The sequence below is a fragment of the Colletotrichum scovillei genome (genome assembly GCF_011075155.1).
Source record: "Colletotrichum scovillei strain TJNH1 chromosome Unknown Contig00004, whole genome shotgun sequence".
NCBI classification, from domain to species: domain Eukaryota; kingdom Fungi; phylum Ascomycota; class Sordariomycetes; order Glomerellales; family Glomerellaceae; genus Colletotrichum; species Colletotrichum scovillei.
In genome coordinates, this window is record NW_023336262.1 from 3,484,940 (window position 1) to 3,507,874 (window position 22,935).

A 22,935-nucleotide genomic window follows, 5' to 3' on the forward strand; every position below is an offset into this window, starting at 1 on the left:
TGCTGCGGCAGGGAAACACTCTGGGAACAGCTTATGGTTACTCAAGACTACGTCGCCGGATTGGCTGGGCGAGGGTCAATCTGACCGATGTTTCTCTCTTATAACCCCAGGCTCTGGGTCACACCATGGAACCGCGCAATGACCGAACAAAGAATGGAGAGAGACCTGAATCTCAATCGGCCGAGCGATAACAACGACACGATACACGTCGTCATTGCAGACGGAGACACCTTTGATAGTGTGCCTGTGGTCAACCGCTGAAAACCACGCCAGCATCTGCATAAATGCTGTGCTTTTCCCTGCAGTCGCACGATCCCAAAATAAACCGGTCGAGCGGCTCAGGACGAGCTAGATCTGTCGTCGACTCCTCTAGGCTAGCAGGTTTCCCATCGGTCAACGGATAACAAACGGCGTTGGCGCCATGGCAGGAGCGCAGAGCAATGGCTTGATTCCCGAGGGCGGTGGCGGCACCCAAGCAATTTTTACGGCGTCGAGTAACAGCTCTGAGTCCTAACACAAAACTCAGCATCATCTACGGTGTGGGGGAATGGAAAAGACGTGATGACGATGAAAATCCTTGGTCTCGCTGGGCAATGATTGGCAAGCGCATTTCCCACGTCGCCCACGTTCCGACGGAGAGGGATCCAACACCCAAGTCTGCTGCCTCGCCCCCGGTCGCCCCGTGCAGCAGGCCAGCGAAAGGAAGAGAAACATGGCAACCAAACAACGCAGCATCGACCAGGTCTTGGCGTCAATAATGACCTGGAGATTCTGTGGCGGCTCTGACTGGTCCTGACTCTGCCATCTGCTCACAAGTTCGGATGAGTTGTTTTTCAATGCACCAGGATACGCTGTTCCTGCATATGGCTAGCAGGGGTTCTGGAGGCGATCTGCCAGGGCTCTGCAGGCACGAACCAGTGGGAGCTGCAGGCTGAGAAGACCAAGAAAATCTAGAGCAAGGTCCCGTCAACGAAGCCGTGAAGCGCAAGCTTGCGCCGTGCAGTGCCGGCCCACCGCCATGTCTGTGTAGCCAATCACCCGGGCCACCACCGACGACGAGATCCTGCGTCCTGCGGACCCAATTTTGGACACGATCCCTTCCATGGGACTTGGTGCCGTTGCCCGGACTGACCAGCCGCTTCTGGTTCGTTGACCCAAGGCCTGGCTCTGGGACATCGGACAACACCCACAGGCCTCATCTCACGTCCCTCTGCGCTCCTCTTGCCTTCCCGGGGCTCTACGGATGCGAATGCCCTGCTTGGGTGCTATCAATGGGACATCTGAGATAGAGGGACACGCGACAAGAGCCGGACCCTGTCGTGCTCGTCCGCTATAGCCTACCTTCCAGCGTTCAAGGATCAGCCTGTCGTTTCTCCGACTCTCATCTCCTCAGCAAGCTCAGCTTCTCTCTTCCACTTCGTACGTGGTACTGTGGTACGGATAGGACTCTCTCTCACAACTCTGACAGTTGGATCAGTACTACAGCAAAAAGAAGCGTCGCATTCCTCCAAGGCAAGGCAAGGAAGGCCCCCATGGCCATTTCGCCCCTGGTGTTGTTCGGCTTGCAGCCTTGCTTGCTTTGGTAGCGGTTATTAGCATAATAACACTAGGAGAAAAAGCAAAAGCAAAGCCGAGCAAAGCGCACAGAGCGACGAGTCTGGCCCCCATGTCCTCGTTCGCGCGCCCACTAGTCACCCACACACCCTTCTCTTTGGCCGCGTCGACGACCAACGGGGGACAACGGGGGGAGGGATGGGGGCCATCGGGACGGGACCCTACAGGCACAGGCATACCAGAGACAGGAAACGCCGTGTCGCCCAACGCTCGCAAAATTTCCGCCAGCCCACACGCCCAGCGGCGCTTGTGCTGGTTGCCCACACAGTTCTGCTGGAGACGGGGCGCCGGGGGGGCGGTAGGAGGAGTCAGGATTCAAAGGACCTGTGTCGTGGTTGTTCGGCCGAGTCGTGAAAAGGAGAAATACCTCGCCTGCCCCCTCCCACACGCCTTACACTCTCGCTTCTGTTTCCTCACCGTTGCTCTCCTTACCGCTACGTTCAGTGCCCACACTCTCTTGCAACTGCTCTTCGTTATCGTGCCTTTTTTGCTGCACATTACTCTCATTCAGATTTATCAATATCGACAAGACAGTCCCGTCATTCCCTCGACATTGCATTCATTAAAGGCACACGCCCTGCACGCCCACACACAACTCAATCCGGTGGAAACTCGTCAGCTTTAGTCATACATTGACTTACACCGATTCTCAAAGCCTACATAACTTATCCAACCAACATCAGTCAAAATGCGTTTCACCAGCATCTTTGCTCTCCTGGCCGCCTCGGTCGCCGTTGCTCAGTCCGCGGATGAGAGCACCACGACCATGACCGCCACCACCACCAAGACGGTTACCATCACCAAGTGCAACCCGACCAACACTGCTTGCCCCTTGTACACGCCGACTTCGACTGTTGCGCCTACGATCAACTCGACGACCTCCACGCCCATTTCCACCTCCACCTCGTCGTCTTCCTCCTCTTCTTCGTCGTCCTCGTCGTCGTCCCACTTCTACCCGGCTGCCAACTCCACCAGCTTTGCTGGCCCGACCGCCTCGGCCCCTTGGACCAAGTCTACCGTCCTTTCCATCAAGACGTCTGCCGACGCTTCCGCCCCCACCTCTGCGGGCAGCGCTGTTCCCTCCGCACCTGCAAGCGCTGGCTCTGGCCTCTTCGTTCAGAGCGGTCTGATGGCCGCCGTTGTCGGTCTTGCTGCCCTCGCGCTGAACTAGACGGCTTCCCTGGTCGTCAAAGTGCAACTCGCAATTCGCAACTCTCAGTCACTTCACTTTAATTCGATTCACGACTGATATCACTATTATTCTAAGGGGATAGGATGATTGGAGACCTTTTGTTTTATCAACGATTCTGGGTGTTTTGGAAAGCGGATTGGAGCCTCGGCTACCGGGTGGCCTTACACTTCTAGCCATAGACTTATTGTTTGGGTGTCGGATGAGTTGGAGGAGTTTATACCTACTGGGACATGATTGCAGACATACCCGACAGATGATGCACATACTCATACTCTATTTTCTGAATGAGACGAACCTGAGATGACCTCACATTTTGCCCCTCATTGGCTCTGGAATGCAGTGACTGTGATGAAATGACGCACGATCGGGCCGTTTCGATGTGAGATGTTTTGCAAAGACATTTGCCTGATTCACCATGTGTGTATTTGAGCACGACAACTGCAGGGTCTCAACATACTCTACTTGTAACCCACCTCGCAGCTCAATTCGTCTACTGAGGCATAGGCAGGCCACCGTCAGCTTAAAGTGAACGTTGTCCGGGTAGCCGGGGACCTTTTTTGTTTCCTTTGCAAGCAGAGAGCATTTTCCTGCGCATGCATGGGTTATACTTGAAAGGATGAGTCCCGAATGCTCTAGACCTTGGGAAGATTTGACTTGCAGCAGAAGGAAGCATCTGAAATGAGTGGCTAAGACAGTACCATTGTCTAAGCCTCCGAGATGAAGCAAAGTCAGGCACTGCCGGCCGTTGGTTATCTCTAATTGTAGGGTGGGCCAACGGTAAGCCTCAGACGCCAGTCTTGGTACTCCGTCAGTACTTACCCTACCATAGGGTATGTATCCGTAAGTAGGTAGATTAGACCATTTCAACGGTACGGCAAGGCGTGGTAGGCTTGTCACGCTGATTCGCCCACGTGGTCGCCTTACTAAAGGAACGGGCCGCTTTCTAGGTCGTCTGTGGTCTGCCTATCAACAAAGACATCCGACGACTCCCCATCACCTTTGTCGGAATTTCTGCTGTTTCCATCTCTTCTCTTCCAAACTACTAGTACTTTGTACTGCGTGGTTGTCCTCACTTCCACGTTGATCTCCGGCGGTACACGGATGATTGTGTTCCTCGGTCCTCGTTGTACTACATGGCAGATATCAAGCTCGACGGCGTCTTCTCCTCCTTCGGTTCCCGACAGTTGTGTGCCAATGGAGTATCAACAGCGGCACCATTCCGGCGTCATGCATCCCTGCAGAGATCACTTCGATTTCCATCGTGCAGAATAGGTCAATTGACTTCCCTCGTTGGTGACGAGTAGTCCAATCGATGGAAGGCATGGAGCACAGTAACACATGTAAGCAAATATATTAATGTATGCAGTGTAATGGTAGTGCAGAGCTCAAGATTCCCTTTCCCTCATTTTCCAGCTACTCGCACCGCGCCGAATGCGAGACACAAAACCCACCCTTCAAAGCCAAAGAACTCCCCGAACCTATCCAGTCGACTCCTGTTACGACAGATCACGCTCGTGGCCGTATTTTATGCACGCAATAGCCGCAGCTAGCTACCGACATCCGAAAATATGTCGCATTATCGTTGCGCCAAATCAACTCGAAACCAAATCCTCCTGCTTCGATAGCAGTCCAGTCGAAGTTCCAGCTCTATACGCCACACTCGCGACTCGAAGGTGTCGTACCCGTTGCCCCTATACTGCGTCTCGGATTGAGCACGGAACGTAAAATAGCCATTGTCCAGGCCCACGAGTCCGGTATAGCTGCTCCTCTGGTCTTCAACCCGAGCAATTGCCTTGCTCGCAGCTATCGCATAGGGTTTTGTTCCACGGTACTATGTTATTGCAACCACAGATACCCGACTTGTTGTGGGCGCAGACCTTGTCAGCCATGGCGTTTGCTTCCGGCTTGACATGGGACCGGGCAGGCCTCGTTGGCGTATCAATCATGATTCGGTACACGGTTTGAGTTTGCTGGGTATTTCTTTCTCTTCGCAAAACCTTGCCTGAAGTTGAGACGGTCTTGTGTGGCGCTGTTCAGCCGTTCGGATAGCGTTTGACGGCTCGGCCCGTCGACAATGCTGTGACGGAGAAACTGGGGCTGCCAAGTTTCAATGACGGGAGTGTGCGATGCGACGAATGACGAGGAACAGGCGGTGGGCTCTGGATTGCAACGCGACACGGGGGTCTCTTGAGGCTGAGCAGTTCCGGTTACTAAAGAGCTATCTGCTGCCGACAAAGTTTTTCTCTCTTGTTGATCGTCGGCTCCATCGTTCTGGAGGAACAGGATGCATTCGCTTATATATGTTTTGCATATGGCGGCACCACACACACTCTTTCCACACACGCACTTCGTCTCCCTCTTGGTCTCTGGCGCGCGCACACGCACACACACACACACACAAGTTCACTTACATCTGACAGTCGACCCGCGTCTACATGCGGGCGACGAGACGCACAGGAGCCGTGCAGGGTGGCACTGAACATACATCACTTGTGGCCAACGCCTAGTTAGCTCCCACGCACTTGGGTCGCGGCATTCTACCAGTTCACCAGCACCATAGAAGTATGCCACTCTGCTGGGTTGACAATCTTGCGCACCGTGCCGGTCCTTTGCAATGGTAATGCGCATCATTGCAGGATCCTTGGTTTGGATCATGTATGTTTGCTGCGAACTTCCTGGTCGCGAGTCCCTCCCCGACAGGAGACTTACGACAAAACGACCCTGTCGGCCAGGATGAGGCGAAGCCAAACTTGGCGCAACGACCAGCAGCCTACAGCTTCAGGACCGAGACCTGATCCCGAAGCTTCACTTTCTAGAGAGATATTTTCTCAGAATTTCCTTTGTCTTCACGCGAGAGCCGCACTGTCAACATTCTTAACCGCCTCAAGACTTGACTATTACTGTTCACTCTCTAAAGAGCCTTTACCCTCACGCCTCAAGCCAATCACCTGATGGTATTCATCTCAACACACGAGATCAAAGAATGGGCTGTTCTGGCGCAATGCCGCTGCGAAAATTTTCCAATGGAGGTGCATTAGTGGATCGTGGGAGGACGGAGTACTTGACCGAAAGCCCATTAACATTCCCACTCTATTGCGCAGCGTGGCTGCGTGGTGTAAACCCTTGCCCATGGTCCGACGTGATATGGCCGGGGCCTGGGGCAACGAACAGACTTCTTGCAGTTTCCCAATACAAGTTCGTTTGTGTTGAACATGGGCCGGGCCAGCCAGCCGAACATTGGCTTCTGCTCGACTTGGTCTCCTTTCTCAAGCGCAGTCTTGTTCATACATAGGCTCTTTCTCAACTTCTCGACAATGTCCACCACCATCTTGTTCGCCGCCGCAAAGCCGCAGCGGAGGAAGTAAGTCAGCCCTGAATCTGATACGGATGTCAAAGGACCAAGACAGCGTTCTGTGTTTCCTACTCCCCCTTCTTTAACTAGCCAGTCTCCAGTGAGTGACAGCGTCAGGGAGATGGATATGTTCTCCTTCATCATCGAAACGGCAACTTACAGCTGGACGAGCCTGACGAGAATACGAGGTTCGAACGAGGTTAGTAAAGCCTGACAGTGCGGATGGCGGAACTTCTTCACTAGAATGGTGAACCTCGAGGGGTTCACCACGAGATGGGATGGGGGGAAGGATGGGATGTTGTGCAGATGGGCCCTTCTGCGAGTGCGACGGGCTTCGCCATGGAATACACGGCTATGTCAGGCACGCTACCGGTACACTAGACGTTTGCGCGGCAGCAAAACGGTAACGCCCCCGGAATTCTGGGGGTAAAGCAGAGCATATCCACCCTATTACCCCTTCAGGCTTCCGGGTCTCCAGAGTGTGAAAAGGTTGCTAACCCTCTTAAGGCTTTCCGACGTTGTGTTGAGGGAAAAGCAGGGGGGCTGTAAGGTATAGGTAAGCTGTCACTTTTCACCTTTTTCTTTTTCTTGAGGAGCGCCGAAGCCACCACCACCCCCAGTGTGAACTTCAGTGTGTGTGGGATGTGAATGGAACGTTGTTCTCGTGGTAGAAGAGAGGATAGATTTGCCGATTGCAACCACCGCTAGCTTTCCTGCTGTTGGGTTTTGGTATTGCATGAGCGACTTGACTACAGAGTATTCGTATACGATATGGGCATTGAGAGGGGCGTTGGGAAGAAACCCCATGGGCACGCATGGCTTTTTGCCGAATCCCAGCAAGCGAGCGTACAACGGTTGTCTCACGTCAAAGCGTATTTTTTTATTTATGTTTTCACAGACTGCCATGCAGCAGCGCAGCAGTCGCAGTCGCATGCTGCGCCAGACCCCCACTTTGAGAACCATGTCGCTGGGATCTTTGAGGAAACAGAGCTCTCGAGTCTCGACTCTGAGTGCTGGCAGCGGGCCTCGGACCAGGTCTGAACTGAATCGAGTGATGGACCAGGGAGGCAATAGGGATATGAAAGCGGCACAGCGCCAGTACGAAAGGATTGTGGGCATTTCGTTATTCCGCTCTTTCCCCCTATTTTCTTCCCCCCGTCTGCCCCTGCTTCGGCGGGATCCCTGTTTGATTCTGTAGCGGGGACATAGGATTTGTCGTCGTTGTGCCGCAGAATATCGCCGGACGATGGGTGGTGTCGGTTAAAAGTTGTGTGCGGATACGTCAGTCCTCGACTTGCAGGTTATTCGCACCCGTGCGGGACGGACTGTGGGTGAATCAGTTCCTTTCTGTCTCGACTTGGACTGCGGGCTCTGCTGGTCTGAAGCGGTACGGTAAGCCATTCGTCCTCCATATTTGCCTCGTGCCCTTTTGTCGGCCGAGGCTTGAAAGTCTGGGGGCATCTGAACAGGAAGTCTAGGATGGCGAACACGATGATTGTAATATTCTCTACTCGTCACATGCAATAAAGGGAAACTGGGCATCGCCGTCTTAAAGTGTTGATGACACTATCATGTATATTTCGAGATGCAAAGCTGTACTTGCGGCATGCCGGTCAACGACCTCCTTGCGTACGGGAAGGGGAGAGACCTAGGAGCAATGTAGGCTCTTACGCTTTGGAACTGGACTTGATATACGATACGATGTAGTGAGATGAGATGTGATACGAATACGGTGTAAGATAATTAAGGCGTGATGATATCAGAACAGAGAGGTGATAGAATGGGTTAGAGAGACACTTTCCCATCGCGCCTCTTCATTTCCGTCACCATCTGTTCTGTCACGTTCAGATGCGAATCTATACTTATTACTTTTTGGGATAGATTGTCCAAGAGGGATAGTGCAATAATCTTTAGTGAAGAAGGGAGATTGGCATACGGACTCTCTCGTTCTTTCCTCCGCTATGGGGGGTCGGAGGATTGGAAGGTGATTTTGCCTCTATCGTGTTGAGCACCTGTGCTCGTTTTTTGGAGAGGGAGTCTGGCTTCTGATAGAGCAGAGCGTAGAGAGTGCCGATTATTTAGAGCAATGGAGGGATCCAAAGCCGAAGAGAGAGAGACGGAGGGGAAAACACCGAGATTAAAATAATAGTTGCAGTAGATTCTCTGTAAATCTACTAGAACTTAAGAAACTAGTATTTTGAATACGAGACTTTAGTACGGCTAGGATGAGACCCTGCTCATATTATCATGCAGGACCAGACGACCGACGAACTGTTCACCAACATAATGAGATCAAGAGTAGTGAGTCTTTCTTCTCGAGCTTGAGTTTCTGTTGAGCGCGAGGAGGCCATTATCCAATGAGCCGGAGCGAAGGGATGAGTCTTGATGAATGGTTCTCAACAACCTGCAGAGTGCCCAAGTCATGGTGGTATCACGAGTAAGATAGATGGACGGAATGGTGGACGAGATCACTAATCAGTCCCGATGTAGTATTGTTATTCATGTTTCATGTCAAACATTGTACTTTTTTTCTTCACTCCCCTTCACATCACACTATATTTTTCTCTAATATAATACTGGCCCAGTAATCCCGCACGCTTGTTGAAGATTTGCTCGACAGACAGACTATCGCGGGATCCTGGCCGTGTCGACGCAATGTGGCAATCACGCTGGGCCTTGAGGCTTTCCTCCGATGAAGCCCTCAGGTCGCCCGCCACGTTGTGCTCAGAGATTTCCACGCGAATCACGTACACCACTCCCAGCTGCATTCAACCTCTGCCTCCTCCTGTGGATGATTGATAGAGGAATATATCCCAGGTACCGGCTGATACCGCAAACTGGACGAGGGGCTATAGATATGTACTCACCTTCATACTAAGTAATAAGAAATTACAGACCAACAAACATCAATACTGTTGCCCGTTGCTTCACTGAGAGGAGAGGCAGATGACATGTATTAATAAAGACCACCAGAGAAAAGAATTACGCACCTTTACATAGCAAAACTTGCATAGCCTGTGGTTAGTACAATCAGATATCACGCGCATCGACTTGCAGCAAGCCTCGAGGGGGCAACAAGCCACAAAACCTCCAGTCTCCCGGTACGAAGGACATCCCGACACATCACAGTATAGTCTCAAGTCAGACGAATAGTGTTTGTACTTTTGTATTGATGCGGAAAAATCAGCTCGGGGCAAATAACCTCCTCTATCACGTGTGCTTGTATCTATGTTCTGACAGAAACATCTCTCCCAAGGAAAACAAGCCAATGCCTACTGCCAGTTGCCTTGTCTTCACTTCCCCCATTTGCCCCGAGCGTACGAACAGAAAGACCAAAACAATGTCTGGGATCGAAAAACCCGCAGTGAGAAATACAATTACAATACATTCGAGAATCCCAGAATGCCGCCCCGTAAACGCCTTAAAAGCCAAAAGCAAGGTTTGAACCGGCCGATTGCCGAGCCAGGTATAATATGCATTGAATGCTTGGGGAAGGAGAAGAGAAAAATGCGCCCCGAAGGACCCGTTCGTCTTCATCGTTGTCATCATCGCCGTGTCATGGACATCATGCCGGTCAAAGCCGGCTTCCACCCGTAAACACCATCCCAGTTTGCCGCAATCTCCAAGGTTACCAGAACCCAACGCCAATTCATGCAGAACAACATGGACCGGTCGTGATCATCATCATCATAAGTGGTTAGTAAGTGGTCGGCCCGAGTCTCGTGGTCCAGAGGAGAAACTCAAGAACGAGGGCCAGGCTGGATGCCTCTGCGTGTCACCTAGGCACCAGAGACTTTGCGGGCCGTCGACGCCGCCGTGGCTGACGTTGCCGAGGTACCCACGCTGCCGACACGGCCGCTCGTCTTTCGAACTCCATCCTTGGACCTCGGTGACTCGCCCGATCGCTTACTGCCACGAACCTTGGTGAGAATGCCGGACGCGCTGCTGACTCTATCCACTTGCTTGACGCGTGATGTTCCGAGGTTCTCGACGTCATTGCTGGCATCGTTGTCGATGTACGTCTGGTACACAGCGGCAGCTGAGTGACTAACTGAGCGCTTTTCGCTGCGACCAGGTGACGCGGAAGGTTTCCGTTGCGAGCGCATACGGAGGTGAATTTCTTCATCCGACTCGGCGCTATGAGAATGCTTGTGGACTGTAATGGTCTCGGCGTCTTGGTGGATGCCTGTTTCTTCCTCGACTGTTGCGGTGTATGAAGTTGACCTTTGGTATGGGTGGTGGCGGTCTGCCCTGTTGGTCTTCCTCGGCTGACCAGGAGTCGGCGCTGGGAGGTAGTCTTCCTGAACCCCAATGTTATTGCGGTCGTGGTCGACTTCGCTCAGAGGCGTCCGGTTAGAAGTGCTTCGGTGCGGGGGCGTGGATGCCTGACCGGCACGAATCGACGTCTTCTGCATGGCGCGGATCGGGGTGCTGGGAACAGCGGCGTTGGCGGCCATTTCTTTGCGGAGCTTGCGCTCGATGCGCTCCTCGATCCACCACTCACGGAAGATACCCTGGTTGATGTGAAGCCAGTGCTGCTGGGGACCGACGACCATACCGGGGCGCATGAAGCGCATAAAGGCAATGATCTCGTTGGCCGTGAAACCGTGGCGGTAGATGAGGTATGCACCAATGAGGCAGCCTGTTCTTCCTAGGCCGGCCTTGCAGTGGACAGCGATGCCCTTCTTCTTGACGGTGATGGTCTCGTGTGCCAGTCTGATGAATTTGCGAACAGTGGTGAGAGGCGGGCAGGTGCCGTCGTCGAAGATCATGTCAAGGTGAGAGATGCCCATTGACTCGAAGAAGGAGGGGGAGTACAGAGGCGAGTTGAGACGAACAACGAGGCCAATGTTTCTCTCGGTGAAGTGCTTCAGAACGTTCTTAAAGGGCTGGGGAAGCGTCTTGTTGGCATCCAACTGGCCGAGCGACTTGGGAAGCGCATCAAATTCCTCAGTGCCTTCGAGGACCTTGGCAACGGGTGTGTGTTGGGGCGAGGCAAAGGCCAGGAAGTGTGGCGTGATCCAGTTGAAGTCTCCGTGCTCCACTCTCTCAAACTTCTCATACTCGTCGAGGTCGAAGTTGTCGAGGGCGCAGCAGCCCTCCTCCTTAGCCTTCCAGACGCCGTAGACAACATCTTGGACGGTGATGCCGTAGTCGGCCTGAGAGTATCCGGCGTCGCGGAAGGGCATCAAAGGTGGGTCGACTTGAGCGATGGGGGCCAGGGCCAGGTGCGGGGGCCAGTTCTGAATGAGGACCATGTAGCAGGCGAGCATGCAAGCAGCGTTGGCGCGACCTTGTAAACTGTTAGCTGAGGGTTCCCATGACAACTATTCGATGCTGCGGACTCACTTCTGGGGTCGGCTCTGCTCCAGAAGACAATTGGGCGATCCTTGTTCTCCTTGGCACCGAGGACGTCATGGAACTGCAGGGCGAAGCGGTACAGGTGACCAATGTGGAGCGGACCAAAGTCGTGGTGGAAAGCATTGTACAGGAGGGTATCGTCGACGGTGAAGTAGTACGGCGTTTGGCGGGCTGCGGTCTGGACGGGTGTCGGGCCTTCGGCGGCTCTCTGTGATCGCTTTCTAGGTGAAGACTGGGCAGCTTCGCCGTAGGGAAAAATGGTCTCGGCCGTGGGTGGGTGGATGTAGGCGGCCAGGTACAGGCGGTCTGGAAGCCAAGTCAGAATTGAGATCGGGAAGAAGGCGCAATAGAGGTAGGGATGAAGCTGGGGTAAGGCATAGTTGAAGCTGTCGCATGATGCGCTCACGTCGGCTTGCGGCGAGCGAGGCGACTGAGATGGCGCAGGATAATGATGCGACATGATTGCGATGTTGGGGATAGGCAAAATGCACGATATGGGAGCTGAAAGAGCACGCGCGACAACTCACCTGGGATGTACTCAATGACCTGGCCCATGTTGGCACTCTTGGATGAAGGCGCCATTGGGACTCGTGAGTCTCTGTTTCCTCTCTGAAGCTGTTTTCCGGTTGAGATTAGGAGGAGGCAGTTGCTCTCGGCGCCGGAATCCAAGATGCAACTTGGAGGAGGCTGGAGGCTGGAGGGGGTCGAAATGATCAAGGCAGGCGCCGAGATTATCCAGAGGCGAGGCTACTCCTTTGTATGGAAAGTAATGCGCGCGCAAGGGAACTCGGGAAGGCGGTCCCTGGGAAGAGTGTCGTGCAGCAAATGGGTGCGGGATTGTGAGCTGGGTTGAGGCAGGAATGTTGAAATGGCTGGTCTGAAACAATAACAACAACAAGCAGCTACTGTACACCTTTTTGGTTTCGATGTTTTTTTTTCTTTGCTGGTCTGACCCAAAAAGCTGCGACGCCCTTGCGGAGAATAGAGAAGGAAGCGCAAGAGAAAACAGCAACCCGACTCAAGGGAGATGTGATGCTTCAAGGGCGGACAAGACAATTGTCGGAGTCTATTGGGAGGATGAGGTAAAAGGAAGGTATTGCGAGAGCGCAAAGGAGACCGAGTGACGGTGTTTTTGTATGGTTTGCTGTGTGTTTTGCTCCAAGCGGTCAATATGGGGCCGGCCCAAAACAGCAAGGGTCGGTTGTTGTTCCCTTAGCCTTCTGTGCAGTGTGGCGCCCCCCCAATGGCCCCCCTGCACCACGGCGACCGCTGTGCTGTGGTGTGTTCTGGCCCTGCTCATCCAGTCTTATGCTGGCTGCCGGGCTGCCAGGTTCGTTGTCACGACAACCTGCCAGGGGGAGCACTGGCCAGGTGCGCCTCCTGACGGATGAATCGAACCGTCCCATTGGCTCACAACGCCTGAGGCAAACGCACCCGCCTCAGATCCCGCTTGGCTTACCACCTGGACTAAGGTACCTAAGGTAGGTAAGATACCTATCTACCACCTCACCACCTTACCGTGGGTAAACAGGTACCAAGTATCTTCCCTTTACCATGGAAACTAAACCCTTTGCAGCTTCTGACGGCTGTTAACCACCGCTTGCGCAGCCAATGCGCAAAAGAAATGCCCCCTTGCTCCCTCTCCAGGTTCTGTCGGATTATTCCAACAATAACAAACCAGCAAGGCACAGATGGGCAACCGTCTCCGCATGAACTCGTTCAAGCCTTCCCGGGTTGCTTATCGGGCGGCATTGCATCAGACAACATGTGAGCCGCCAGGGCAACCCCACGTCGCGCATCTCCTCCCTCTGTGGACTCTTGAACTGTGGGCTATACCTTACCTTACCGTCTACGGATACGGGATAGGTATGGAACAACACACACACTTCATCCATCCCGATGGAACCAATAGAACATGTGTGTAAGTCAAAGAGGTCACCAAGTCACTTTGGGGACGGCCCGAGAGCCCTTGTGCGTGTGCGTTGGCTACATTGCTTGATTCTGTCGTGTGTCACATTCGACCCTAGACTGAGATGCCGCCATGGAAACAAGCCCGTGGAATGGCGGGGCACTGTGCTCCCTACCACGTACTACGTAGTCACACTATCCTTACTTTTCTTGGTCCCTCCAAGGTTTGCGCTCACCTCATGTTTCCGTCCCGCTGTCCCGCTCATTGTTTGGTTTCTTCAAGGTACGGACTAAGGTACGTTACTTTGTACGCAAACCTCTGTTTGCCGGCCGGACAGGAATTTTCTTGCGCCGCCAATGACGACTTTGCCTTCTCTTTCTGCTTCCTGTCAAGTTCCTTTTCCGAAAGATCTTCATCACTCCCCACAGAGCCGCCGCGACAGTGCAACAGCAACGGGGCTTTCCCATTCCTGTCCAACCAAGGCACCTCACCACCTTACTTACCTAAGATAGTCTATCTACCTATCTCTATCTCTATCTCAATTTCACCCCTCCCCCTCCCTCCACATCCCACCTCCAAGCGCAAAAGCTCCCCCAGCGCCGAAAATCCCCAACACCATGGCCGTCCACAGCACCATTGACCAAGAGTTCCCCTGCTCATTGTAAGTCATGTCGCCTTACTTAAATCCCGCATGGGCCCCCTTTCTTCTTCTCGTATTGTACCGAAAGCTGAGACATGCGAAACGATAGAACAATCAACGTCCCCTTCCCGACCCCGCGCCTAGCCACCGTTGCGCACAAAGCCCTCGCCGTCGACCAAGAACTGTCTCCCCTCGTCCGCCGCACCTTCTCCATCGATTCCGACTCACCGACTGACGCCGGCGCCGACGCTGCTTCCGTCCTGCGCGTACACTACAAGGCCACCACAAACCGCATGCTTCGCGTGGCCGTCAACGGCCTCATGGAGAGCCTGAACCTCGTTGTCGAGGTCATGGAGGAGCTGGATGTTGATGTTTTGGAACACAACCGGGTCTCTTCGCAATAAGGGGTTCAAAAAAGACAGAAAAAGAGTAGTGAAGAGGAGAAGGGGGGAAAAAGGCCTCTCGTGGATTGCTACCCGAAATATGGGGAACTAAAAGGCGCAAGAAAAAAAGCTTACCGCTGGAAATTCGGGACAAGAGAGCGGGAACGCAGTCGCACGCGATGGGAAGAGAAGACGGGAAACGATGCATCATGACTTCATTTTTTACATTTTTTGTGATACCCTAGAATACACAGCCACATGATATGTGACATAATCACAAGGTGCCAGTACTCTCTCTGTAGAGCTCTAGTCTAAATTTGCTTCTAGATTCTCCTGAGCCTAGTACCTTCGCTTCAGGCAGGCTTGTGCCGGCGATGACCCCTAAGGCGGCCAAGTACAGCAAACGTGGCAGGAGGATATGTTTCCTAATGGTTATACGACTCCAGATGTCCCTCTATGCCCCCCTTAATTACTTCGTATATCATGCCCGCCCGGTCTTTTGACCAACATATTGTCTCCGTGGCTCTCAAGGCCATCATTACAGACGCGCTCGTCTAGCTCTCCACCGCCTCCTTCTGCTCCAAGGACTTTTCCTTGAGCTCCAACTTCTTCTCCGCCTCCTCGGCTCGCTTGGTGGCATCGGCGACTTCCTGCTTGAGCTGTTTAATGTACTCAATGGCCAGCTCAACGGTGCTGGCTTTGCTGTTCGGCGCCCCTCCAGCCTTGGCCTCTTTTTCTCTCTCTTTCCTCTCTTCGCTTTCGCTCTTGGATTCCTTTGGCGGCTGCGGCAGCAGCGTCGCAATCTCTTGCAATGCCGAGTTGATTCGGTTCCGGCGGCCCTGTTCCGCAATCTTGTGGGAAGTACGTTTTGATGTGAGGTTGGTCGATAGTTCGCTGGGATATGTCACACCGGGTACGGTATTGCCCTCGAGGATGTTCTGATAGTTAGACTTTGACATTAACAGACGAGATGCCGTGTCTTCGGCGGACATGCCACCGGGGGTTCCAGGGAGGAGCGGCTTGATGCTAGGAGATATTCTCGGCCGCAACGCAGGCGACACGTGTACCGAGCTCACGCTTCCCCTCTTGCTCTGGCTTCCCCTGGCCAACAGCTTTGGCGTTTTCCGCGCCGATGGACCTGAAGATCCAGGAGCAAGGTTCGGGCTCGCGCTGGCTGACGCCGCAGCGGTGGGTTTGGCAAATACGGGGGAAGGCAGCGGCTGGAAAGATGAGCCCGTAGCTGTGCCAGGGTCCAGAGGCGACTGAGTCGGCGTTGATGTGTCCAGTCTAGGGGGTTTCGTTTTTGACGAAGAAAAGTTCACGGATTCGGGCAACTCGAACGATTCAATGTGGTCTGATGGGCCTAGATCGAGAGGGTTTGATGAGGCGGAGTTGTTTGCGCTGGAAGCAGGCAGCTTCATGAGAGAGGCCGGGGTGGCGGGAGACGGCTTCCCTTGAACGTGAGCTGGAATCGCGGGATGAGGCTGGGGTTGAGGTTGAGGTTGAATAAAGGGTGATTTGCTCGATTGCTTCTGTTGCGGAAGAGGTGGCGGGGGCATATCCGACAGGTTCTCAGGCGATACTGACGCATTTTCGGACTCCTCGCTGCTCATCGGGGCTGGCAGAGCCGTCGAAGGAAGCATCTGATCCAACCCATCCTCGTTCACCTCCCGCATTTCCGAGAGAGCCTGTGATACCATCTTCGGCGTGGGTGTTGCCCTTTTGCGCTGTGGTTTTGAAATCGGCGACTGTCGCACACTAGATTTGGCCTTGGCTCTCGAGGCGTTAGTCTTGCGGGCTTTCTTTGATAAATCTACCACCGGCTGTTGCGTGGTTGTGGTTTCGATATCCATCTCGGCTGGTGAATTGTGGTTTGAGAGGGACGACCGACGGTCGTAAAGCAGTCCCTGGTCACTTTGCGCGTGTAATGCCGGCGAGGTGAGAGGGCTAAAGTATGCACCTGGAATTGTGAACCCGCCAGCTTCCATCTGGAAATGAGGATCCAACGGTGTTACAGCAGGCGAGACCAAGGGAGTGAAAGCCATCTATCACGTTCAGCTTCAGAGGTTCGTTTCACTGCGGGGGGATCAACTCTTACATCCTGCTGCTCCTTCATCCTTTGATACCTGCTGCCAAACATGGGCGTCTGGCTTTGGTCGTTTGAGTAGAACTGGTTGCTGGCAGGCGGCATTTCGAGACTCTGAGGTGTAGGGGGAACAGCGTGTGTCTGGCTAGCGTAGTATGCGACTTGCTGTTCTTGTATCTGGCGATGTTGCTGTTGCATCCTTTGCTGCTGTAGGTACTGTATCTGGGCGTCAATTTCGGTAATGGCATCTGTTGACGTCGACGGGGGAATCATTTGAGTCTGTATAGCAGGGTGCGCGGCGGCCGTTGTCATGTTGATAAGCTGCGCTTGCATAGCAGAAGTGGTAGCTCCCATGAGCATGGACGTGTCGGTTCCTCCCATCTGAGTATCGATCTGCTCGCGACCAGGCTGATGCATTATGCCGGTCCCGCTGCCAGTCTGATAGTCGTTGAAATCGAAGGGCATCGCATCGCTGAGGTTGCTCATCCCACCCAAGTCCAAGAATTGCTGAAACTCCTCATCGTGGTTTGGTGCCAAGGCCGGGTCCTGAGGGTTCCAAGAGGCGGCGTCCATCATGGCTACACTGAAGGTTGCGACTCCGGCTCGGAGAATGTCAAAGCCCGAACTGCAAATGGCGCTGTCGTGGGAACACCGTCGAATCTTGTGCGCCTTCCCTTTTGCAATATCCGATTCGTGATATCCTGATCAATGAACTCGATTGGCGCGGTCGTAGGCCGATAGCGACAGTCGTTGAAGTATGTCGGGGTGAAATAGGTGAGAGAGGCTCAGCAGGTTGCGCACAAGGCAGTGTATGGAAGGTAAAGGCACGGCTTGTCGTGGGGTTCTGTTCGAGGTGCGTGGGGAACACGGGATGAAAATGTGCCGGGCGCAAAGTGTAAAGCGCAGTGCCTCGCGCCGAATGAATTCGGTGGGAGACTTCGCTCTCTCGATGCCAAGAAGAACTCGGGTTTGAGTAATCTGTGACGGAGTGATGGACGAGGTTGAAAGATGGTGTTGGAAATAGGAAAACCTGTCTCTCTTGGTGGAGAGAGAGAGGCTGGAGAGGACGAGCCGACGGAGCTGAGGGACTCAGAGGCAGTGGCAGCGGCAGCGGCAGCGGCAGCGAGCAGGTGATAATGGTGGGAATGGTGGGGGGGAGACACACCTACTGCGTACATAGTGCACTAAGGTAGAGAAGGAGGTGGGACGGGGGTGCATTCAGATGGATGGATTGCCATTGGCAGCCGGTGAGTGGTTGACGAGCCCGTGGACACATTTTTTTTCGCGTACCTTGGGCTGGCGGACCCAAGCTTTGCCTCGATAATCGACTGCTTCCTTGCCCAGGACATGGATGACAAGTGAACTGGCCCGTGCCCGGCGCATTCATGCTTCCAAGGACTCCCCAGTACAGGGATTTTATTATGTGGTTGTTGTTGAGCTATCCGTAACTGCACTAGGTTTCTGTAAATTGGTCGAACCGACCGACACGCGGTTAAATTGGGAAGCAGAAAAAAAAAAAATACACAGTATGATATCCGTTACTCCCGTACTCAAGGATCCTACCCGAACAATCTTTCCGACGGCAACATGTCATGTTGGCGGGTGTATCACCACCAGCGACACCCGCTAGCATCTTCAGATCTCGGCTCGTCAGCAGGTTGGATGAGGTCACAGGACAATCCTGAGCGATCATCGCGCCTATGAATACCCAACATGGCCCCATGGTAAGGTATATTTGCGCTGAAGCCGCAGTCGAATATTATTCGCTGCGAAACAGTTCCCCAACACGGTTTCAAGTCCGATTACTTACCTACTGTCCGGGAATATCCGCCTTTGCTTCAAGCACTGTCCGAACCCTCGGGCAATGCCCAGTGTGAACTATGAATTGAGCAAGCATTTCCCTGCGTCTAGTTAGATCATTCCATATCTCCGGAGACAACACCACGAGGATAATTACCTTAGGTTAGTATACAATCCCGTACTACAAGTATGTATCTACTCTGTACGCATCTTGGCTAGGTTGTACTTGCCTGCCACTATCCCAGGGGTCTTTTGTCTGTGCTTAATCTGACCCTGTCCAACCTTCTCCACGAGACAAGAAACCTCCTCTTTTCTTTCCAGTTTCAACTGACAACAGTGGAGGTATTACGCTATTTCCAGATGGCCCCCCTTCGGACTCGGAATGATTGTCGGGGAAACCGCAACGTGCAATGGCTGGTATTTTCTCCCCAACCATGGCACTCACCCAGCCATCATCCCACGACTTCCCAGTCACGGCACTGGAGAGTTCAATAATTGAGACGGGACGAGGGGAGAAATTTTCTCACCCGATGTCTTTTTACGGCTTGGCGCTCCGATCACACCGAGGCCTTGAGCGAGCAAGATTGACTTAAAGTGGACCCGGACCCTCATCGGCAACGGCGCCGGCGCCGCGCCACGCAAGTTCGTCAGAAGCGAGCTCGAGCTTTAACCGCTCCAAGCCCAAGACTCTCTCTGTTGCTTCCATACTAAGGAAACCTTGGGATGCGAGATGCCAGGTGAGGTATGGTAAGCTTCCCAGCCGCCCAGAAGAGTCAAGAGACATCCCGCAGCCAAGCCCATCACGGCAGACGTCAAAACTGACAGCCTATGCAGAGGGGCTCTCTCTAGCCAGCAGGCGGAGCCATGTGCCACACTACGAGTCCGTGACTCGTGAGCTTGTCTACTCGGGTCCCATCTCGGATCTCCGACTTCGATCCTGACTGGCGTCGCAGGCCCATAGTGCGGTTATTTAATATCCAGCCCGGAATCGGTGCTGCACTGCCTGCAAGTCATGAGCGATTACGGGACCAGAAACGGGGCCAGACGAATAATGCAACCTGTCGCCTTTGGTTTAATTTGGATGACCGGTAGTTGGGTACTGCGGATTGTCGTTGGGCCCAGGTTGCAGTCGTATTGGTCTCCCAAAGTCCAGGGTCCAGTGAGACTCATCAAGAAGAACTTCGTCATCAAGGGATGTCCTGGTTGCTGCTTTAGGTTCTCACACGAGCTGCTCACGTGACCGAGTGACGGCTGGAGTTGCCCCCTCTCTGCGGTTGCCTGTCCCTCTACAAATGCCTAGGTAAGTTCCCAAAGTCATGTTGTAAGGAAAGTGTGGTAGGGAACGGCGGTTGTTCTACTATCCGCACGACCTCGCCAATGACCCTCTTGCAGCTAGGTGTCAAGATACACCTACCTTAACCTCTGCCTTGAGCTGTGCTAGTTAAAAGACATAATCTTGAGTGAAAGTCGTTAGGTAACGGAGGTTCTAGAACACCACCGTTATTGTGCGTCGTCGTGGGGGTTGAAGGGCGGGGGCCGAGGGTGCAGATTCCCGAGTGCAACCATGATTAGGTCAGCTACCAGTGAATGACAACGCCACATTTGCGCTTAACTAAGCTTGATGCACCGCCATATTGTGGCTGGAGACGATCAGATGGCCCGAGCTTAGGTTCGGTGGCTGAACATCACGTGAAAGTCCTCCTGACTCTTCGTGTCGCGAGAGTGTCGCATAGGTACCGTACTTGGTGATAACATGGCTCGAACCACTGTCATCGCTGAATCATCCTTGCTCTTGATGCCAGAAACGGCCAGAGACGCCCGGTACGAGTAAGGAAGACCTCTCGGAAGCATTCATGCGGGACCTCAGGTCGCACAAAAGATTTCGAGGATTTACTACGACTCTTGAATATCAGATGTAGTAAATAAGAGCAAACTGATGGCAGGAAGGAAATGGAGAAGCATTATTCGGATTTATTTGAAGGGGATCTTCGTCAGTGTAACAATACCTAAAGAAGCCAAGGATGGTTCAAAACTCGATAACTTGGACGAACAGCTACGCAGTAGGTACGATGTACGAAAAGGCAGCTTGCTTACAAGCTACTGCCCGCCGCTGCCCGCCGACCCACTACTTACTTGAGCGGGCTTACAGCTGAATGGTCGACGGGAAGCAAGCATTCGAGTGGGTGCTCGCTCGGTCTCACCCAAACGGCAAACCAAAACACTCCTTTCCCCTCAGCTCCCGCCCCCTCCCCCTCCACTTCACCTTGTCGCTCCCGTTCTCCAATTGTTCGGCCGCTTGCTTACCTTAGCTCTGTCCCGTCACGTCTCTGCACTCTTGGAGCTACCTTGCAGTACCTTATTACTACGGCACAAGCTCAACCATCTAAGCCCGAAACCCAAAAACACCATACACCTGTATACCCGCCCGGGCCCAGGTATATAATCCGATCTCCCAAGATCCTGTCACAATCCATCACCGACACCTGCCATCCCACGGTTAATTGAATCCTCAAATACCCCAACCATGAATTACGGTCATCAGCATCCCAATGGCGGCTACCACCCCATGCCTCCTGGACATCCCGCGAACCAGATGCCCCAGCTTCCTCCCATGGGGTATCCAGCACCAGCGCCTTTGCCATCTAACATGCCGCCCAACGGAATGCCTATGCAACATCAACATCACCAACCGCCTCCGCCCCCTCCAGCTCAGGCCCCTGTGCCAGCCTCCATTTCAAAAACGGATGATTTGGGCAGGAAATACGAGTACGTCGCGCGCTTCTTACAAAGCGCCAAAACACTTGGACTAACGATGCGATTGCCAGGCTCGTCGTTGTGCAGCAGCCTCAGCGAGCGCGAATGTGCGGGTTTGGTGACAAGGTATGCTCACGTTTGCCGTTTCTACGACTCGCGACTCCCACTAACAATTACCCCAGGATCGCCGGCCGATTACCCCTCCTCCGTGTATCAAAGTCGTCGTGCGAGATGCGAAGACTGGCCAAGAAATAAATCCAAAGTACGTGCGGCGCAACGAACCGCAGCATTTCTGAATTGCTGTGCTAACCTTGGCGGATAGCGATATCGATTCGGCACATTACATTATTCAGGTTGATTTGTGGTCAGAAGATGGCACCCAGGAGGTGAACCTCGTTCGTCACTCTTCCAACACAGCATCGATATCGACCACTCAGCCTTACTCCTACACGGCGCTGCGCGAGGACCCCATGAATCCGCCACCAGCGCAGCCTTACCAAGATATGCAACCTTATGGATCAGCACCCATGGGATACGGCCAACAACCGCCGCCGCCGCAGCCCCAACAGCACATGATGCCAAGCTACGGCATGGCAGCTGGATCCAACTATCCTCGTCCGTCTCCCGACCATGTGACTGCTCTGTTCTTCTAACGTACTGACTCGTGGTGCAGAATACCAGTCAACCAATTCTCGGTTTGCGCCGGCAACTCAGTACTATCCGCAACACGCCAACCCAGGCCCCGTGCCCTCGCAGGCGGATATGGCGTACGGCCATCGCCAGTCGCTGTCCATGGCAGCGAGCCAACCCCAGGGAATGTTTACGAGAAACATTATTGGGAGTGTCAGTTCTAGTGCCTTCCGCCTCAACGACGTAGACGATCAAGTCGGTGTTTGGTTCATCATGCAAGACCTGAGTGTGAGAACCGAAGGCCACTTCAGGTGAGTTCCTTCACGCGATCCGATACATCAGCAGAATGACTAACCAGTTCCTCTCAAGACTGCGCTTCTCATTTGTCAACATTGCGAAGCCCCCGGGCGCGACCAATCCAAACGGATCAATGGTGAACCAGCACAAAGCCCCGATTCTCGCTGCGACTTTCAGCGATGCTTTCCAGGTGTACTCGGCCAAAAAATTCCCCGGTGTCTGCGAGAGTACTCCCCTCAGCAAATGTTTCGCAACGCAGGGCATCAAGATCCCCATCAGGAAGGAGGGTGCCGCAGACGGGAAGAAGGGCGGCGACGATGACGACGAAGCCTACCAGTAGCGCACAGAGGCGAACGATTCGGCGCACCCCGTACGTGTGTTTTGTCCCATGAAGAAATCAAAGGGGCATGGAGTTAAGGAGGTGTAATATCACAGCATAAGGATACAGTACGCACAAAAATGGCGTATTGGACGGTCACGTCACTGTGGTATGAAGTGTGATTATTTTCCCGGCCAGTGGGAGTTTTTGCAAGCAAAGCTTGTAACTTGTATTAATGCTCAATTGGATTATGTGCCTTTCTTTGGCGCCAGCATGGAAAAATTCAGAAAACAAGTTCAATAATCCGAGATGGGATTTGTAATGCGTCCGCCGCGTGAGATTTCGTGCCGAGGAAGTTGGAATAAACCCTCATTATCCATATGAGAGCATCACCAAAAAAGACGTCCTACCTACCTTTCCTGTAAGGCAGGCATGCCTCCCCCTGCAGGATACAGGATCAGGATTCGAGTGATAAGTCCGGTCCGTCACGCCCAGCGGCCCAGATCTCCCTCCGCCCACATTCCGACTCGGCCGGGTAACGTTCACTAGCTTCCGCGTCCTTTTTTTTCCTGGGGTGGGGTTCGGGTCGTCCCAAGAG

General features: G+C 53.5%; 5 protein-coding genes across 5 annotated transcripts; 3 read left to right on the forward strand and 2 right to left on the reverse strand.

Moving 5' to 3' along the window:
* The first annotated feature begins 1,907 nt into the window (after positions 1-1,907).
* On the forward strand, positions 1,908-3,114 carry HER10_EVM0003128 (uncharacterized protein). The gene has a single exon (XM_035472814.1). The coding sequence runs from the start codon at positions 2,303-2,305 to the stop codon at positions 2,783-2,785; it is 483 nt and encodes a 160-aa protein (XP_035334775.1). The 5' UTR covers positions 1,908-2,302; the 3' UTR covers positions 2,786-3,114.
* Positions 3,115-9,371: 6,257 nt separating this feature from the next.
* HER10_EVM0008389 (dual specificity phosphatase) lies at positions 9,372-12,590 on the reverse strand. The gene is made up of 3 exons (XM_035477914.1): positions 12,047-12,590; positions 11,508-11,825; positions 9,372-11,451 (listed from the first exon to the last, which is right to left on the reverse strand). The coding sequence occupies exons 1-3, from the start codon at positions 12,099-12,101 to the stop codon at positions 9,938-9,940; spliced, it is 1,887 nt and encodes a 628-aa protein (XP_035335159.1). The 5' UTR covers positions 12,102-12,590; the 3' UTR covers positions 9,372-9,937.
* Positions 12,591-13,729: 1,139 nt separating this feature from the next.
* HER10_EVM0002786 (uncharacterized protein) lies at positions 13,730-14,703 on the forward strand. Its single transcript, XM_035472481.1, has 2 exons — positions 13,730-14,089; positions 14,178-14,703. The coding sequence occupies exons 1-2, from the start codon at positions 14,046-14,048 to the stop codon at positions 14,470-14,472; spliced, it is 339 nt and encodes a 112-aa protein (XP_035334747.1). The 5' UTR covers positions 13,730-14,045; the 3' UTR covers positions 14,473-14,703.
* An 80-nt stretch (positions 14,704-14,783) lies between these two features.
* HER10_EVM0001912 (helix-loop-helix DNA-binding domain-containing protein) lies at positions 14,784-17,753 on the reverse strand. The gene is made up of 2 exons (XM_035471644.1): positions 16,550-17,753; positions 14,784-16,496 (listed from the first exon to the last, which is right to left on the reverse strand). Exons 1-2 carry the CDS (start codon positions 17,111-17,113, stop codon positions 15,006-15,008), a joined length of 2,055 nt encoding a protein of 684 aa, XP_035334684.1. The 5' UTR covers positions 17,114-17,753; the 3' UTR covers positions 14,784-15,005.
* Positions 17,754-20,600: 2,847 nt separating this feature from the next.
* Positions 20,601-22,620, forward strand: HER10_EVM0011685 (developmental regulator VelB). The gene is made up of 6 exons (XM_035481109.1): positions 20,601-21,103; positions 21,163-21,217; positions 21,274-21,353; positions 21,414-21,706; positions 21,765-22,032; positions 22,091-22,620. Exons 1-6 carry the CDS (start codon positions 20,862-20,864, stop codon positions 22,356-22,358), a joined length of 1,206 nt encoding a protein of 401 aa, XP_035335394.1. The 5' UTR covers positions 20,601-20,861; the 3' UTR covers positions 22,359-22,620.
* The last annotated feature ends 315 nt before the right edge of the window (positions 22,621-22,935 follow it).

What these genes read in the sequence shown, in the direction of transcription:
- HER10_EVM0003128 (XM_035472814.1), top strand. Translation starts at nt 2,303, where the DNA reads ATGCGTTTCACCAGCATCTTTGCTCTCCTGGCCGCCTCGGTCGCCGTT.
- HER10_EVM0008389 (XM_035477914.1), bottom strand. Translation starts at nt 12,101, where the DNA reads ATGGCGCCTTCATCCAAGAGTGCCAACATGGGCCAGGTCATTGAGTAC. An exon ending in GGTCATTGAGTACATCCCAG is followed by an intron (nt 11,826 to 12,046) that starts GTGAGTTGTCGC and finishes CTTGGCTTCCAG; the next exon opens with ACCGCCTGTACCTGGCCGCC. An exon ending in GAGCAGAGCCGACCCCAGAA is followed by an intron (nt 11,452 to 11,507) that starts GTGAGTCCGCAG and finishes ACAGTTTACAAG; the next exon opens with GTCGCGCCAACGCTGCTTGC.
- HER10_EVM0002786 (XM_035472481.1), top strand. Translation starts at nt 14,046, where the DNA reads ATGGCCGTCCACAGCACCATTGACCAAGAGTTCCCCTGCTCATT. An exon ending in CAAGAGTTCCCCTGCTCATT is followed by an intron (nt 14,090 to 14,177) that starts GTAAGTCATGTC and finishes GCGAAACGATAG; the next exon opens with AACAATCAACGTCCCCTTCC.
- HER10_EVM0001912 (XM_035471644.1), bottom strand. Translation starts at nt 17,113, where the DNA reads ATGATGGACGCCGCCTCTTGGAACCCTCAGGACCCGGCCTTGGCACCA. An exon ending in GGATGAAGGAGCAGCAGGAT is followed by an intron (nt 16,497 to 16,549) that starts GTAAGAGTTGAT and finishes TGAACGTGATAG; the next exon opens with ATGGCTTTCACTCCCTTGGT.
- HER10_EVM0011685 (XM_035481109.1), top strand. Translation starts at nt 20,862, where the DNA reads ATGAATTACGGTCATCAGCATCCCAATGGCGGCTACCACCCCATGCCT. An exon ending in GATTTGGGCAGGAAATACGA is followed by an intron (nt 21,104 to 21,162) that starts GTACGTCGCGCG and finishes TGCGATTGCCAG; the next exon opens with GCTCGTCGTTGTGCAGCAGC. An exon ending in GGCCAAGAAATAAATCCAAA is followed by an intron (nt 21,354 to 21,413) that starts GTACGTGCGGCG and finishes CTTGGCGGATAG; the next exon opens with CGATATCGATTCGGCACATT.